General features: G+C 44.3%; 1 protein-coding gene across 2 annotated transcripts in view; it reads right to left on the bottom strand.

The window, feature by feature from the left end:
* Window positions 1–14,730: 14,730 nt before the first annotated feature.
* The window catches only part of ARAF (A-Raf proto-oncogene, serine/threonine kinase), a 173,591-nt gene continuing 169,237 nt past the window's right edge, over window positions 14,731–19,084 (bottom strand). For both annotated transcript variants that reach the window (XM_086940425.1, XM_086940424.1), the window contains exon 16: window positions 14,731–17,187. In XM_086940425.1, the coding sequence (XP_086796551.1) occupies window positions 17,047–17,187 (141 nt within the window). In that variant the 3' untranslated portion in view covers window positions 14,731–17,046. The remainder of the gene's footprint in view (window positions 17,188–19,084) is intronic.

Raw genomic sequence — 19,084 nt, 5'->3', positions numbered from 1 at the left:
TCTGCTACATCCGAGCCCCTTCTAGTGCCAGAATTAGTATTAGCCTTACCCTCATTGATAATTTCCTCCAAGTACTTAGGTTGTGCCTTCGTGAAATATTTTCATTTTCTTCGTCTACTCTCATTGGAAATATTCATAATGGAGAAATTGAGCTTGTGAGTCACCTATATGCGAGTTGGTGGCTGCCACTGTGGCTAAACGTCTGTCTACCTGTGGCCCGCAAGTGATTTATCTCCTTACTTCATCAAGTGGCAAAATGACTGGGGGAAAACCTGCAAGCTTGATTAACCACCACTGAATTAAATTCTACATGGTCTCTAATGCATAGAGGATGTTGGGGAGCAACTTCATATCTGTGTTCAATCTCTTGAATGAGCGTCTTATTAATTTACTTATTTATTGAGCACAGATTAATAGCATGGGAGAGTGGTCGAAACCACAGCTATATTAAAAAAGCAATATGTAACCATATTTAAGTGGTTGAGCATCCTAAAATATGTGGGTGGCCCTGCCCAAGTGCGGATGGGAACATGCAATCAAGGTTACAAAGATCATGTGAGGAACTTGGGGCGCCAAGCAAATTGTTGCTATTTCAACACGTGTTTTCAGAACCTCAAGGGTTACCAATACTTCTGGAACAGCGCCCCTCAATCTGGAGAGTTCTTGCCTGCAGTATTGTGCTTCTGTAGTGCTCTATATTTACATCTATCATCAGCATTTTTCCCATTGGTCTGGATCTACGGACAGTAATAATGTTTTGAGTATGTAGGCAATCTGTTAAACTGCTTTAGGGGTCTTGAATGATACTCTTGCTTCAAGAGGAAGCCACTGCTAGATTGGAGTTCAATGTCTTTGTTCCCACTGCTAGTTTAGTAACTGCATGCAACGGACCACCCTTTGAGAGAGTCCAAGGTTGTGCTAGAGTAACATTTTCTTCATTCATATCAAATATCTCTAGTGTTTTGGACCACAAGATGAATTTCTTCTCTTCTTTAGGAATATTTGCTAAATAAATGAAGATGCTAAGTGCACAACATATGATTGTAGGTTTTACATATTAACTTTCAACGTCACTGAAGATCTGGCAGTAGGTAGTACCTAAAGAGATCTGGTTTTAGTATCAGCATGAATACATTTTGATTGATGTACTCTGTTCTGCTCAAATGAAAAAGAAATTTTCTTTCTCAATCTGTATCACAATGCTTCGATGGTATGCTACCATCTGCATATCTCCATCACATGCAGACGTGTCATCAGAGGGGAGAGCTCAACAGGGTAGGAATCTAACCCTCATAGGTCAATCTGGTGTTTGTGTGAGGTATCAGTCTTCCATAAGTCGCTTTGGATCTGGGTTTTGGACGTCATTTCATTGTTTCTCCTTATCCGAGTCAAACGGTGAAGACAAAGTAGCAATAGGCTGCACAAATGCATTTTCTCCCTGTGGATCTACCTTATCACAAGGTAACAAATGTGTTCAAAGAGGTCTGGGAACTCATCAGCAGTCCTCTTGTGCCTCTGTGCGCACTATATAAGAAATTGTGAGCCTCCTTAAATGGATGAATCAAGGCAGAATCTGTTCACAGTTAACTGCTGAAGTGCAGCCTCTCTTGGGGGCAACGTGGACAATGATCTCTCTAACTTTAGGTCTATCCGGTTCTTCCATACAGAAAAGCTTAGTGAATGTGGGAATAGTAGACTATTGTTGCAGCTTTACAGATGTCTGAAAGGCAAATGCTTCATAAGATAGGTATAGTGGAACCCACTTTGCAAGTCAAATTTGCACAAAGGCCCGCATTGTAAACTTGCTTTCCAAAGTGAGACTTCGGAAAAGCTATGAAGAGCTGCTTAGCTTTCCTGATAGATTTTGTACGATCAATGCAGTATAAAAGACCTTTTTTTAAATGTGAGTAAAACCCATTTGGCAACCAAATATATCTGCGGGAAGGCTCACCAACAGTCTGATTAACATGGAAAGATGAGGGAACCTTTGGAAAAAAAAAAAAGGCTGCATTCTCAGGACAAACATCATTTATGCACTTGAATAAATAGCTCCTTCACTATTGGGTTGCAGTTCACTTATGCTACGGAGGGAGGTGATTGCAATAAGGGAGGGAACTGCAGGAAAGGAACTGCATTGGACAAGAGTGTAGTTGCCTAAAAGCTGTTTAACCTCTTCAGTGCTCATGACAAGGTTAACTCGTCATGGGTTTTACGTGGGCTGTGCTTATGACGAGTTGACCTTGTCATGAACAATGGGAATTGTCATAATGCAGCACCGGACGGGAAAACCCCTTAGCACCCAAGGTGTTAACACAGCCATACGGTTGGCCTTTGCACTTCTTTCAAAATTAGAGCTGTAGAAAACTAAATTCTACGACCTCAGTAGTCCAAATGCAGGATTCAGTGCACTGATGCCTGGATGGGTGCCCTTAATATGGCTTAGCAGGTCTGGTCTTGGGCTTGGGGGAGGCTAATTGACATTTCAATAGTGGCAAGTACCACAAAGGCCTTGCCTAGGTGGGACAGTCATCCAGCTATGGTTGGTATGTTGTGGTGAAGATTTGCTGACATTACCTTCAGTCATTTGGTAAACACTTATGGGGCAATTGTGACCCTGAATGGTAGAACTTAAGTACTGGCCATGAGCAGGGCTTCTAGGGATGTAGAAGCAGATGTCCTTGATTGACACTGAGGGTCACCAAGAAGTCCAGTTGACTTGACATCTTGACTATGCATGATAGTCTCAGTTCAGCAGTCATAGCTCTGGTATCTGCAACAATGTCCCGACGTTCCTGAGGATGAGAAAGTAAAGAGAATGGATGCGGTTTCCTCGCTGATGAGGAGGGACAGGTTTCATAGCCCACTTTTGGAGCAATACCTGCACAACCTCTTGATGCAGCTGTTGGTCTAGGCTGATGCGGTGTCTGTGTGGTGAAATATTTGGAGAAGCTCTGTGAAATATCAGGGAGTATCCGTAGGTGACTACAGAAAGCATCCATTGGTCAGGTGTTATAAACTCCCACTGAGGCAGGTATAACTAGACGCGTTGCCTGACAGGTGTAAAGTAATCAAAGTAAATATGCAGGTCACAGATTTGAGGCTGATGAGCCCTTGTTCAGGGTGCTTCTGGCTATTGCTATGGAATCCACCTCTAGAGTATGATCTGGTGGTTTCTGTTTGAATAAAAGACTGCTATGACTGGAACTGGGCGAGTAAACCTCCCACAGAGTTCACTAAGTGGTTGACGAATCCTTCAACTGGTATACATTATAATTGGAGACCCAGCCTACAGAGCTGATGTGCCAGTAAGGGCCAGCTACCACTGCTACTAACCTACACGTGGCATCAACTGTCTTACTCTCCTTATAGGGCTAAAATAACACACTCTTACGTGACAAATGCGTTTGAAGGTGTTCAAGTGGAACATGCCCAAATGCATGGGCTCTTGCTTGGCTACCTTGTATTTCGTTACTACCCGAGGTGTGACAATATATGTTTTCACTGGAGGAGACAGAATTAATAAAACCCTTCCTTGCATTATATCAATTTGATCCCCCTGGCCTTCAGTAGGATGCTGGTCACATGCAGTCTGTCCTTATGCCGCATTTGGAGTTTCTCGACTCGGAAATGGACTAAGTGGACTTTTATGCCAAAGCAAGGTGTGGTTTGAGAGAAAGCCCCCCGGTGGCAAAGGTATATTTTAGGGATGAGGTGCCTAGGGAGCAGTGCCGACCACTGAGGGTCCTTTGGAGGCAAGTTGACCATAATGTATAGCCCTCTTAGTGCCATTGCTTGCCGAGGAGGTGAGGCTCCAATTGACGTTGAATGCCTGAGGCAACATCATGTATGTGATGGATATGCAAAACCCTAGGTGTTGTCTTTATCCTGGGAGTAGGTTCCATCAAGTTCCCTGGAGAAGATTGGTCCGCAAAGTCTAAGTTGTTAAAGGACACACATGCTGGACTACGCTGCCCATGGGTCCTCGGACTATAGGAAGCCGTTGCTCTTTCGCCACTGGAGTAATTTCCTTCTGCCTCAGCAATACCTTGTCAGGATCGTGGCACTGTGTTCTGCATCGTATAATGCACCCACCATATATTAATTCAAGGCCTGATGGTCTTCTTACAAGCCAGACATGCTTACTCATTGTGGTCCCACTGGAGACTGAGGACATAAACCCAAAGCTGATCGGACTACTGAAACTTACTATTGTAGTTGGGGCAAAATGTACATGACATGTTCTCTGTACACTCTCCCACATCACCTTGTCATATGACCTGGCACCAGGATTCTTGACGTAATCCAGTTCCTACACAGGTGACAATCATACAAGGCTCAGGTGAAGCGGTCATCGGTCGTACAAAAATCTCTCGAAATAATTTTGTTTTCCCTTTGTCTCAGTGTCGAAATGGTCAGACCCTTATAGGGGAGAAATATCAAAACCTTTAGTTCGAAGAAAAAGAACTAGCAACGTCCGCACCCAACACTAAATGGCAGGAGCGTGCACAGCACGTGATCTATAGCAGCACATGCTGCAAACAATACTTTCCATGCCTCCTTAGTGTTATGAATAATGTTATTGCATTGGGCACATATACTACTAGAATCATACCTTTACGCAACAGGACAGTCAATCTCAAAGCAATGACTCCGCATTTCAAACCATCTTAACATTTTTTGCCATCGACAATAAGGCAGATGTTTCCAGGCTCACTTGGAGGTGAAACCCACAAAATAACCCTAAAGCAACAGTATCATCAGAAATATAATGCCCTCATTAAAAGGACGCGTCCTGCTTGCCTTCTCGCAAAAAACTAAAAAAGGCAAAGATGATCTCCACATATGGCATCTCTCGCAATGGCCGAACTAGATACAACTCTGAGGCTACAACTGAAAAGAAACAAACTCTGTATATTGTATTCAAAGGAGGCTTCTCCCACTATAGCAGATCTTGTAACAGCTGGGAGTGTGTATTAGATAGCTGTAGAAGTACAATAGAAGAAGGGTTTAAATAGCAGTGCACTACACAAACAAGGAGCATCAACATTTTCTCCACCTTATAAAATAAAATGGTTACTTACATATCGGTATAGTTTGGCAGCAGCAAGATTTTTCTGGATTCACATGTTGTACATTATTTTAGCATCTTGTGGTTGGGTCCGGAATACTTTTATATTTGTCCTCTTTCTCTTTTTGTGTGTGGCATTTTTAGTTTTCCTTTGGTGGCTTGTCCGTCTGCCACAATGTCAGATGTGAGCCCTGGAACCCCTTGTGCTTGGTCGGAATCTTCAGGCTCTTTTTTTCCTCCTTAGCAACCTTTTTTCTGTTCATGTAATTTCACAACTGACATTTGCAATGCACCGAATTTCTCAGGAAGGTCAGAAGTTGAAAGTGAATCCAGAACAATTAACAAGCTGCAAAACTATGCCTGCAGGCAAATAAACATCTCACTTTGAAGCATGAACCTTCTTTGGATACACATTCTATGTACTGATTTTGTAGCAGTATCCTTCCTTATTATTGGAGGTGCGTTGAAATGAGCTTGTGTTTACAAACAGATGCTTTAGTAGACTTTGACCCATTTGTGCTTCCATATGAACTTGGATGTCCACACAATGTTTTGTGAATGTGTGTATAGAAGACCAAGCAGCTGACACACATATATTTTTAATAGGTACAGTCGCTAAGATAGTGTGAATTCCAAGTGAAGTGGGATCTGGGTTTTACTTCAAATGAACGCCAGCAATCGTGCAATGATAGTAACTTGTGGGCCCTTGCTTGCTTCTGAAAAAGAGACAAATAATTAAGTTGCTTTCCAGATTTCTTTTGTGCTTCAAGCTAATAAAGGACTGCCCTATGGGCATCCAGAGTACAAAGGGCCTTTTCGGCTTGTGTCTTTGGTTGCTGGAAAAACCCCAGTAGTCGAATGGGCGGACACGCGTGGATATGTGATGCGACTTTGGTAGGAAAATGGGGCACGTTTGCAGGACTATTCTATCCTTGAGGATTTCCAAGTACGGTTCTTGTAGTGTTAGTGCTCATGGTTCATTTACCCAGCGTTGTGATGTAATAGCAATTAGGAAATTGGTTTAAAGAGTCAGGAATTTTGCACCAGCAGAATCCAAAAAGTCAGACTTCCACCCTTCCTCGCTAAACTCACAGAGATCAACTGCGGAGTACCCCAGGGATCATCGCTCAGCCCCACACTCTTCAATATCTACATGGCCCCCCTCATCAGACAGCATAGTATCCTTTCTGGCGACTCTCCCTCACCAAGGACTCCGTCGCCACCAGACTCCGCTTCCAGAAAGGAATGAAGCATGTTGCATCCTGAATGAGCAGCAGCTGCCTGAAACTTAACTCGGAGAAAACAGCAGTCCTCGTTCTCGGAACCTACCCCTCTGCATGGGACAACACCTGGTGGCCTACCACCCTCGGTAGCCCCCCTATCCCCACGGACCATGCCCAGAACCTCAGTATCATACTCAACTCCTCCCTCATCATGACCCGACAGACCAACACCGTCGCCCCCACCTGCTTCAACACCCTCCGCCTCCTTCGTAAGACCTTCAAATGGATCCCCCCCAGAATCAAGAAAGACCGCCACTCATGCACTTATAACCAGCAGACTGGACTACGGAAACGCTCTCTATGCCAGGATCAACAAATCTCTTCTCCGCAAACTCAAGACCATACACACAGCAGCCAGACTCGTCCTTGGCATCCCCCGACATACACACATCACCCAACACCTGCAAGACCTCCACTGTCTCCCCGTCGAAAGACGAGAGTAACCTGCAAGATACTCACCCATGCCCACAAATGCCTCCACACCCCGGACCCCACTCTCAACAAAAGAATTTCCTTCCACATACCCAAGAGTAACCTCCGTTCCGACAACCTTGCAGAAACCCCACTCATCCGCAGAGACAGAACAGGTGGAAAAGCTTTCTCCTACACCGCAGCTAAGACCTAGAACGACATCCCAATCAACATCAGAATCGCTCCCACTCTGCACAGCTTTAGGAAGACCCTCAAGATCTGGCTCTTCGACTGACCGGACCTCCACCCCCCACGTGCCTTGAGACCCTTAAGGGGGAGTAGCGCGCTCCACAATTCCCTGATTGATTGATTTGTGTAGTGGTTAAAAAATTTCCTTTATTAACTGGGTAGGCATCAGATTCCAAAAAGGGGCTGGTACCGATCTGGAAGGAGCTATATCCTTTGCTCCTAAGAACCTTTTCGTAAACAGTGTTCTGAACACGCATCTACCTATCTGTTCCCTCGTGTAGGCCACTATAGCTTATAACAGGAATTTGAGTGAAATGTGAGTTAACTCTCGTCTTGCAGCTATGGTAGCTACCAGTGGCATAGGTGCCTAGAAGTGATGTTTTGGCATTTAGCATTTTCTGGTTTTGCAAACAGATCTATCACTGGCAGTTTTAAAAACGATTGGTGCACGTTTTTAGCGATCAGCGCTTTGCACCACAGTAATAGTTTAATACTTGTTTTAATCCTCAACGGAGTGCTGGTCTCGATCCCACTTCCTGCCCGCCTCGGTCCGACTCGGTGATTCATTACCGTTGTGCGGAGGGCGGACAGGTGAGGGCCAGGCACTTCCGGGAGCGGTCAGCGCTCTAGCTGTCAGCAGGGGGCTATTTAGCCATCGCCTCACAGGAAGCGCGCAGCGATTGCGCGCAGCCTCATTGCAGCCGAAGACCAGCCAAAGAGCTGCCCGTCTGCGCCCGTCCGCGACAGGACGAGGCGACGGAGGCGGCAGTTCCATACTATGCCGCCACTCAGTGCAGAGAAATATATCAGGTACGAGGCTTCCTCCCTTTTACTATTAGGGCAACATACCTCCCCTTGTTACATAGATGGCAACAGACCCTGCTTCGAAGGACCTTTCTCATGCAAAAAATGCCATTATTCCTCCATGCAATTTTCCGACTCTCAAAAACCTAGCATGTCTTCTGATAACATGCATTGTATCCTTATTAACGTTCGATCGATGCCCAAACACCAGATTGAGATCTGGGACTTAATACACTCCCTAACTCCAGATATTTGTTTCATTACTGAAACTTGGTTAAAGCCTCATACGGTATCTGCCATCACCCTGGGAGTACCTATGGGATACAAACTACACCATTCTGATCGCCCCGAAAAAATAGGCGACGGCATTGCCATAATTTATAAAGACCACCTCAAACTGGACATTTTAGATAAACAATGCTGCAAAGAAATGGAAATAATGGTTTTCAGAATTAACTTCCCTAACAGAAAGACTAGTAAGGGAGCACTTATATACAGACCACCACTTCCATGTCCCAGCTTCTCCACATCTCTTTTAGAGACGCTAGGCCCACATATACGGGCCAATGAGGACTTCCTTCTCCTAGGAGATTTTAATATTCACACCGACCAACCTGACTCCACGGGGACCAAGAGTTTGTCTACTGATATGACAACCATTGGTCTTACACAAAAGAATCAGGGTCCCACACATGAAGGTGGACACTGCATCGACCTGATATACACTAACTTTGACAATATATTGTGTCACAAACCCACCCAAGTCAATTGGTCTGATCATTTTTTACTACAATTCACCATCCTTAAAGTTAACAAAGCCCCCCATAAGAAACCCCTACCCCCCACTATACGGAGACAGTGGCACAAACTCACACTGGAGGCATTACAGAAGGTGTGGGAAAAACCAGACATCAAAGATACTGAGGAAGTAGAATGTAGCCTAACTATGCTTCAGCAATCTCTAACTACAGCCATTGACAAAATTGCCCCCTGAAAACATTCAAACAATTCCCGGTGGCCAAACAGGAAAAATGGTATACTGAGGCTCTCAGAAAAGAGAAGCAAGAATGCAGGAGGATAGAGAAGAGATGGAGGAAATCACACTCCGAGGATAACAAAAAGGCACATCGTGCAGCTCAAACCAACTATTACAAACATATCAAAGCTGCCCGTAAAAATAACATTGCCCAACAGCTCATAGAAGACGGCAATTCTCCTAAAGAATTGTATAGGATTCTAGAAACATTCGTAAAACCTATGGCTTGTATAAGTCCTGATGACTTTTCACAAAGTTTATGTGAAGAAGTCTCTTTATACTTCGAAAATAAAATAGAATCCATCTATGATAAAATTCTAGTATCCCAAACAAATAGTGACACTCTGACCGTCTCCTCCCCTAACGAAAACATTAACCTCACGCTGACTACATTCCCTCCTATCAACACTGAAGAGATGCACACATTAATGACCCAAGTTAAATCTGGGTCGCCAGATGATCTTACCCCTGTTAAAACCCTAACCTCCCTCAGTACCTTGTTAGCCCCCCACATTCAGGATGTAATTAACCAGTCTCTCAAAGAGGGAAAAGTACCAACCGAATGGAAAAGAGCCGTGGTGAACCCCATCCGCAAGAACGCGGCTCTCCCGTGGACGGAGCTTTTTAACCTCCGGCCCATCTCCCTCCTGCCTTATTTCAGCAAGCTGGCCGAGAAACATGTCAACGCAGACCTGTCTAATTACATCGAGGCAGCGGGCGGCCTGGACCACTCACAATCTGGTTTCAGGCCAAACCATAGCACCGAATCAGCCCTCCTGTCGGTGACAGACAACATCCGAATGTCACTTGACAGGGGGAGCTCAGTGATTCTGGTGCTATTGGATTTGTCCGCTGCCTTCGACACGGTGTCGCATAAAATCCTTCTCGACCGCCTGAAGGGAGTGGGAGTAAAAGGGACCGCCCTTGCGTGGCTTGAAAGCTTTCTTGAAGACAGACAACAAGGTGTCAAACTAGGCTCCCATAAATCTGTCTGCAGGAAGCTTACCAAAGGTGTGCCACAGGGCTCATGCTTGAGCCCACGTTATTCAACGTATATGTGGCCCCTTTGGCGGAGACTATAAGATCCTATGGGTTCTCCCCAATCTCTTACGCTGACGATACTCAGCTGTTGTTTCCCTTCCAAACCATCACACCTGCAGTCATGCAGTCATTTCAAAATGGCATGAGAGCTGTGGCAGGTTGGATGGCCCAGAACTTCCTCCAATGCAATGTGACTAAAACCGAAGTCATGTTGTTTGGAGGGGCCACCCTGCTCTGGTCTCCGGATTGGTGGCCACTTGAGCTAGGACCTGTCCTAGCGCCCAAACAGACCATCAAAAACCTAGGAGTACGCCTAGACCAAACTCTGATTCTAAAAGATCATGTCAGCCAAGTTACGGGAACGTGTTTCCGAACAATTGGTCTTCTACGGCGTATCTTCCCTTTCCTGCCTAACACCCACAGGAAAACGCTGGTACAGGCACTGGTCCTTGGGCGGGTGGACTATTGTAATGGTCTACTCATCTCTGCCAACCATGAACAACTACGCAGACTGCAGGTGGTGCAGAACACCGCAGCAAGACTCATCCTGAATGCCCCCCCCCCGCACTCCATCCCGCCCCCTCCTTTCCCTCCTTCACTGGCTTCCAGTGCAACAACGGGTAAATTTCAAACTCTGCTGAATTATGCACAAGTGCATCTATGGGTTTGGTCCCAAATATCTAAAAGATATTTTCTTTCCCTACTCTCCCGGACGTGCTCTGCGATCCAGCAACACCATGTTGCTACATGTACCCAAAGTCACCAGAGCGAGACAGGGTGGCCGAGCACCCTCTGTTAAAGGCCCCTTGTTGTGGAATTCCCTTCCACCTCAGCTGAGACAAATCTCCAACCTCTTTTCCTTTAGGAAAAAACTAAAAACATACTTGTTCACACAAGATTAACTTTTCTTTTTCTCTACCCTTCTGTCATCCCCTTAACAAAGCTGGTCCGAATCACACAGAAGCTACGCGCGGAGATACCCCTTCGGGGCTGATTCATGCGCGTTATAAGAATATAAATAAATAAAAATAAATAAATCTACCTCTGGTGTATCTCTTTATTTGAACACCCTTACCAACACTTGTTGCTTTAACTTGCATTCGTGAGAAACGGTTGATTGTCTGCCACTACATTTTATACAGTTGGTAGGTGTATTGCTATCAAGGTCATCAGTTTTTGGAAGGCACATTTCCAAATGTCTTGGGATAGTTTTGACAAGTATATGACCTAACTCTCCTTTCTTGTTGCCGTAAAACACTGCAGTTGGGTTTCTGTTAGTATTTGCACTCTCCTTCCACATACTTATTTCTGGAGGTTCAAAAAAAAGTGCCATGTTTATTTGATGTACTGTTTCCCACAAACCCCTGATGTTGAGGTTCCATCCTGTGTGGAAGGCAGCTGTGGTGATGGTCACCGCTGGAGTTGGGTTAGAAATGCCCTGCCTACTGCTATATCATTCAAGCTCCACCACACCATTTGTTCCTACACCCTTCGCAATGACTAGATCTTTCCAACTCCCCATTGCTTGGTCTGCAGCCATTCTTAGATTGGTCTTATATGCAACTTGGCATGCAAGATCAGTGGGATACAGGAAGTCATCATGCCCAACATTGTTCCCAACGTCCTCATTGGTAGAGCTTAAAGGAGATCTTGCTCCATCAATACTAGTATCCTCAAAGTTGTGGGGACTGCTTTTCCCTCCAATGTATAGAGTATTGCTCCTGAAACGACCTTTTACCTCTATGGTATTGGTGAGACTTTTTGCAGATTTACGGAGAAGCTCAGTTTGTGCAGGCCTGCTTCTATGCTCCTTTGGTATTGAGTGAACAAGCTCTCTTCTGCTAGCCAGTGGACTCCATAAGGGTTCACATGTATCCCCTGTGCTCTTAGGTATGATGCTACTGAAGCAAATATTTCATAAACACTCTTGTTGCTGACTTTATAGCATACGGGAATACCTTGAACTGATAGTGTATCTGGTTTCTGACAAAGCAGATACATCATTTGTGCTTCTTCTTCATGGAACAAGCAGGTAGGCGTCTTTGGGATCTATTGTCACCATGTAATCCTTTTCCCACAGTCATGGGATAACCCCTTGAAGTGTTGTCATCTTGAATTTTAGTGTTTATATGAATTGTTCAGAAAAAGCAAGTTCAAAATAGGGCTCATTGTCTTGTCCGATTTTAGTACCAAGAAATAGAACATGTAGGTTCCCTGATTAATCACTAACTTTGGATTCCTTTCTACTGCTGCTCTTTCACCGCCTGCTGTAGACGCAGTCGCTCTTCTTTTGTACGTGTCCTTTTCTTCTGTTTCGCGCTTTGAGGAACTTTTAAGAGCTTGATGCAGTAGTGATGCTGGATGAGTTTCAGTACCTTATTGTCAGAGGTGATGTTCCTCCACCCCTGAAGGAACACCCCTACTCTGCTCCCCAGTGGTGTTATGAGATGGGGTTGGTCTTGTGGAAAGTCACTTGCTCAAAGACCCTACTCCTCAACGCTGGCTTCCTCTACTTGTTCTGCCTCGAAATGACTGTTGCGGAGTTGTGGTGAACTGCCACTGCTTGTTGTGGCCATGTTTGCTGGTATGATGGAGGGTCTCTTCATGGGTATCTATGGAAGTGTCTTGTTGAACGCTGACCCAAACCAATGGTCTCCTGTGAACACAGTGTTAATAATGCTCACCATCACTTCATGCTTTAAGCCTGAGCAATATCTGCAGCCTCTAAAGCAGATTTAAGGCATGTATTGCCAACTGTCTTGCTTTCATCTATAATCGAGGTTTCCCTCTTTTGGTATTGTTCAGGGAGATGTCTCTTAAGTTCAACGATTACCTCCCACTGCAGGTATGCAGTGTGTTTGGATTGCAATTTTCCATTGGGTGTCAGCCTCCCTTCCCTGTCCCAGGATGCTTGACAGCAAAGGAAGGTACAGACTATTCCTCTGTGAAGAAGACGGTTTCTAGTAAAAAAAAATAATTTGTGATTTCTCATCTTCTAGATAGACCCCCTGTTTGTCTGTAGCTCTTTTATCACCACATTCTACAAAGCGGTGTCATCTGTAGAAGGTGGCCTCGAAGAATCATATTTGATAACGTCTTCTGGTGAATGGAGTTGAGGTCCGGACAGGTTTCTGTGCTTTCCAGGTCCTGAAAGAGCCCCTGCTTGAACATGTACTCCTCTTTGAGGAATACCACTTGCTCTTCTTCCTCAGCTTCGGAAGTCGTAGGTGGCTATAGCTCAGTTCACTCTCCCTTCTCTTATTGTTTTTTCCCCAAGTGGCTGAGAAGAGATTCAAAATTCCTTGAACGATGTGTCAAAGTACTCATTTTTTAGGATTGCTACCATTTCAGCTTTAAAGCATCTCTTCTTTCGTTTGACCATGAGGGTCCATTGACCATTAAAGGCACTGTCTTTCTATTCAGTTGGACTGTCCTACTTTTGGTCCTTTCTCCTCTCTCCATCTCGATTGCTTTTCCTGCTTTGAGGATGTGTCAGAGGGACGTCCTCCACCAATGTCTATGTGTCAGGACACTAGGGATCTTTTTGTTTCAACTTCCCTTGTGGAGGTTTTATGCGTTGAGGGTGCCCTTTAGGACTTCGAGTCTGAATGCTTAAACTCAGTCCCACTGTGCTTTTGCACACAGTTTTTTGTGTTCTCCATCTTTCTGCTTTTTCCCAGACTGCTGTTTTTTAATCTCAATGATATCTATCCTCTTCGATGTCGGATCCTTCTCCTTGTGCTCCTCCATATTCATGACAATAGAGCGATGGAGTCATCGTCGCTCAACAAACAAAGCTCTCTCAGGGAAATATATTCTTTCTTCTGTGACAGAACTGTTACTACTCTTCCCTGGTTCAAAATGTCTTTGGTTGAAACTGCAAGAATGACTCACAACCTTCAGGGATGTGATCCCAGGGCAAGTAGAGGGTGGAGACCATGTAGCACTCCTTTAACGATTCTAACCCCACAGCTGTAAATTCGTCAACCATGCGGCTGATAACCCACATAGCACAGCTACTTCTATTCTACACTCTTTGGTGCTTCTTCGTTACCTTCGATGGATATTCCTTTACGGTGGTTTCTCGACTGTTCCTTCAAAGTTTGGCTCGACAATCCATCACATTTTCTCAACTGTTTCTTCAGCATTAGATGTTTCTGCTTCCAGATCCAACGATGGATAAAAAGCATCTGGGAAAAATCCACCATACACAAGACCTTCTGGATCACACTTCAGAAGTCATACAGAAGGAACATACAACCGAATTGGGAATGATGGCGCCCAAAACAAAAAAAGAGTAAAAGGACACATAGGAAAGTATTCCGGACTCCACGACTAGACAGCAGAAAAAAGCACAGCATGTGATGCCAGAAAAGATTCATCATACTGCATAAAAATGTGTACACTTAAATAATAAAACGTGGGAGATTGACATTCTCTCTTTTGGGCACCTGCTTCAGAGGCATTTCTGAGGTCAAACAACTGTGAAAGCAGCACTGCAGAGAACCATCGCAAGCACATCTGTACACTAGGAAAATGCAAGAGAAATACAATACACTTTCTCTCAATTTGAATCTGTACTTACTTGAGAGATGTGATCAACAGTAATCGTCTCAGTGAGATTTGAAACAGGTACATTCCTATCATAGACACTTGATTGTAATGGGAGGATCAAAGAATTGTTAGTAAGTACATAAAGAGAAACCCATACAGTTCAAGGAGACTAGGATTGCATCTAAATGCCAAGAGGATGGAGACAGCGATGGAAACTTAAAATAAGCAAAGGCAGTCAAGTTCAAAATTCATTAAAAAAATTAAAATTAACCAAACAATACCAATCCCAGATACTTCTGCTTTATGTACAGTTTCCAATTTTCACCTGGGCAGCACAATCATGTTTATCCTCTGTTGAGGTTGCACTCGTCTTCTCCATATTGCTCTTCTGCTGAAAACCCAATAAATACACCCATTGGCGTCCTTTATGCAACAATGTCTTTTAAGACAGTATACAAATCTCCAACAGTGTGTTTTAGCTTTGCATCTCTGGAGGAATGCAAGGATTCGTCCATATTTCCTCCATTTCCCCACAAAATAGAAGTCCCTTTCAACATTACTCTGGCATTTCAGTTTCATACAATAATGTGACAAGGTCCCAGTGCCTCTTTTTTCTAACACTGGGAAATGTAAAGGTTGGTAAATGGATGATATTTTGCGACATAAAATGAGTGAAACAAAACTTCCAATCAGACCAGAGATCGTATTTTGGAGGCCCCAGCAAGATCGGGCCAGCTGTTCCGGCACAGGCATCTTCTGGAAGGCCCCAACAGCGGTGCAAGGCCACTTCAGATGGCTTATAGGGACAACTGGTATCACTCCTGGAGACCTTGGCAACCATTATAACCCAAAAATCTCAGCATGTTTAGGAGGGCAGGATCTTTCAGAAGTCCACTGCAAAAGCGGGGTGGAATCTGGAGGCTGTGGGTGTTCCAGAAGGCCACAAAAAGTAGTAAGATCAGTTCCGAAGGCGTGACGTGTTTTCAAAGGCCACAGAGAATTATGACACTTATCCTGGAGGCAAGAATGAGCTCAGAGGCCAGCTATGCAGGCTTGATTTCTACATGAAAACAAGCATGTTTGAGGCCTAAACAATCCAAGTCTAGTTCTCATGGTCAGGGGGTTTCCTGAAACTCACAAGAAGCTCTAACACGGACTGCAGGCAGGTTTGCTAAGCATGACCAAATCAAACCGTAAGTCCAGTTCAAGTGGCTTGATGTTTCTGAATGCCATAATGAAAAACCTGAGATCTGTTTTCGTGATGCTGTATGTTTCTGTGGGGCACAAGCAGCAAGTTCAATTCTGGATACCTGGAATGTTCTAATTAATTCACACATGATTTAAGGATCTGTTCTTGAGACTCTGAACGGCAATGTTTCACAAGGCAAATTCTTTAAGCTTTTGGTGTGTAGGTCGGCGGCCACAATAATGTCAGCCTGGCTCTTGAAAAACAGTGTTTTAGATGCCATAATACGTTCTGAGGTCAGTTGCAAAGGACTGGTATAAGTTGCTGACATTCGTATAGCCTGGGGCAGATCTGAAGGCATTGAGCTAAATGGCATCTTCCGCCGAGTTTCAACACAATGCAACCTTTGGAGACGTGCTTTCATCTCGCCCTTTCAGTCTTAAGTATATTGGCTGAAACTCATTATTTTATGTGAGATACAAGGACAGAGAAAGAACCGAGGGAAGACAGAAACTAAGAGCACAAGAGAAACAAAGAGGATGATAGAGAGTGGATAAGAGAAAAGGAAAGATGGTCATATAATTAGCAAGACAGAAAAGGGATGATAGAAACGTGAAAGTCCAGGTAGTAAACTGAATTGAAAAAGTATCCATCAAAAATAATTTACACTACCCATAAAAACGAGGCAATTACTGAAACTCCTGTATGAGACCAGCTCCACATACCTCACATAAAAATGCAAATGTAGAATAAGGTGCTGGGCGTTTGCCTGTAACACATTTTTTTGTGTAGACCTGCTGAAGTCTTTCCTGCAAGTAAGGAACTTCTTGAGAACAAGCTAACAGAAGGACCTGTGGTGCTACACAATATTGGGACAAGAGATTGCTAGCATCCTCTCTCTTGATCAGCAGAAATTTAGTAGCAGTTTGAAACAAAAGAGGGAGATCGTCAATGCCTGTCCATTAAAAAACCGATGAGTTTGTTTTTGACTGTGGCCAGCCCATTTTGTAAGTCCATTCTTTCCCTTTTTCCACTCCAGAGGATGGCACAAAAGAAAGCAGCAAGCAAAGAAGGCATCCTCATCAGCAGCAGCCCAGCTTGCCAACTACTGCAAATTAAGCTCTGTTGACAACTGACAATGTTATCAATATTTTAGAGCAATGCCTAACAGCTCCACGGCTGGAGAGGGCCCCAGCCTAGAGTCCCTGAACCAAGGAGTGGAAAGCAGCAGGAAGAAGTAAAACAAAAAACACCATCCTGAACCCTAAAAACACTTCTGATTCCAGTTCCCAACTCCCATATGACATATGTCCACCTCTACCCATCCCCAGGATTCTCCTCCAAACAGGGACTGAGGGCCTATCCCTGAGGTCGTTTCTCCGGCTTAGCAGCCAGTGCTTGGACAAACACCAGGTCACTGAGGTACGAGGCGCAGAGTGTTGACCAAGTAGGGGTTTAGGTCTTCAGAGTTGACGGCCCGGTGTAGAGAAGGCTCCGACGCACTGCGCTCCAGCTTTGGCAGGGCACGCTGAAGTATTTCGATGGATACCAGGATCTGGAAAGCAAACAAAGAAAAATAGGATTAAGATGTAGAAAGGATGAGTGAGTGAAGGGAGAGGTGAAATATACAGCATGTTATCCTCTTGGGACAGGAGGGAAGGGGTGCAGCTAGAGTAGATGCGCAAGTCAGGCTGGACACACTTGCAAACATCACAAATAGATGGAAAGTGTGTCATGACACCAGTAGATTCCAGTGCTGAAGGGAGCAGCGGACGCACTATTGAGAAGACGGGTCAGGGGAGGGTGCAGATTAGTCAATGAATCCTTATGACTGATCAAAGTGATCTACTATTTATTTTTGTATCTACATTACACAGACACAAGGATGCCTACAGCAGCTTATATAGGGCACAAAAAGATGCACTAGAACAGAGTAGCAAAAGCATATGTAGAATGAGTCTTACAGAAGTACAGCTGACCCTTATTGGAATTTAGGGCTGGACATAGGTAGACACAGGTCAGAAAAAGTGGTCGGAAATTGAGCACCAACGTTTTGTGACCCCCCCCCCTCCCCAATTTTGCGATGCGCCCGAAAATCTCGTCTCCCAGGGGTTGCAGAACAACCTAATTAATACAGATAGGGCAGTCAGGTCGCTACTTATTTTGCAACCTTCTGTGTTTGGATATAAACGCAGGAACTGTGGCCTGCAAGGAACAGAAGCATACCAGCATCCCTGTGTTTGCATTTCCACAGTAGGATTTTTATTTTTAAGTGATTTTGCAAATCGCAATGTTAGCCACCACAAATGAGCTTTGCATATCTGGCTCTTAGTGGCCTACAAAGGAGTTAGATGAGAGGGGAGCACATACCATGAGCAGCCGTCGCGTGGAATAGAGCCAAAAGATTGGGATACAGAATTTAGACTAGTAGGTGAGTTTTGAGCAGGTGAGTTTGCAGGCTTTTCAAGAACAATATGATTATTATGGATTCATATACGTGGTTCCACAGCCTGGACTAGACAAAAGAGAGAAGACCTAGTTTAATGTCTTGCATTTATTTGATTTCGCAATTCCCAGAAAGAAGCAGAATTTCTTCTTGTCATTCTTTCTTCTCCAGAGGTTTTCAAATCATCCTTTAGGTAACTAGTACGTTGGAAGTGCAGAACTTCCCAGGCTGTAAGTAAAGGCTATTTTGAAGATGAATCATGACTAACAGTAGCCACTGGAGATCTTTTAAGATAGGTGTGATGTAGTCTCAATTTTTCTGGCTGTGGGATGTCCATTAAAGGTACAACTACTATTTTGGAAGTATGGCTAACAAGCATTCCCTCCATAGAGGTGAAGGAGTACCGCAGGGTGTTCAGCTGTCCTGTAGGAGATAAGGCATTACAATGCATGCCTTTTCCTTGCAGCCTTTACCTTGCATTGAAAGTATATTTATCCTTGTGCCTTCAACATACACTGTTTATACCCAATTACATCACTGATGTTATGTACAATGACAGCATTGAGAACATTACTGATGACATCTGAAATGACATCATTTATGACAACACTGTGCATAGCAGAGACGGAAGTTATAGTTGTGTTAGGGCTTGAGATATAGTTACTGTAGCTAACTATAACTGGTGAATTTCAGTACCATTTACTAGGGACTTACAAAGGGTGCTAAAGGTTTTGCCATTTGTGGGAACAATTGTACAGTTTTGGGAAAGAGCTCTGGCACTGAGAACCTGGTTAGCAGGAACCCAGAGCACTTTCAGTCGAAATCACATAATTTACCAGGCACGCAATGGGGGTGACAATGTCAAAAAGGGCACTTTCCTACATAAGCACCCTCCGACCCCCAAATGAAAGAGGATGAAACTAACCTTTCCCAAGTGAGTCTGCATCTTTTAAGTGGAAGAACCTGGAAAGGCCATCTTGCATTGGCATGGTCAGCCCAGGTCTCT

This window comes from Lissotriton vulgaris, chromosome 10 (genome assembly GCF_964263255.1).
Source record: "Lissotriton vulgaris chromosome 10, aLisVul1.2, whole genome shotgun sequence".
Lineage (NCBI taxonomy): Eukaryota > Metazoa > Chordata > Amphibia > Caudata > Salamandridae > Lissotriton > Lissotriton vulgaris.
The sequence above is the reverse complement of the archived record's forward strand: the minus strand, read 5'-3'. Positions and strand labels throughout refer to the sequence as shown.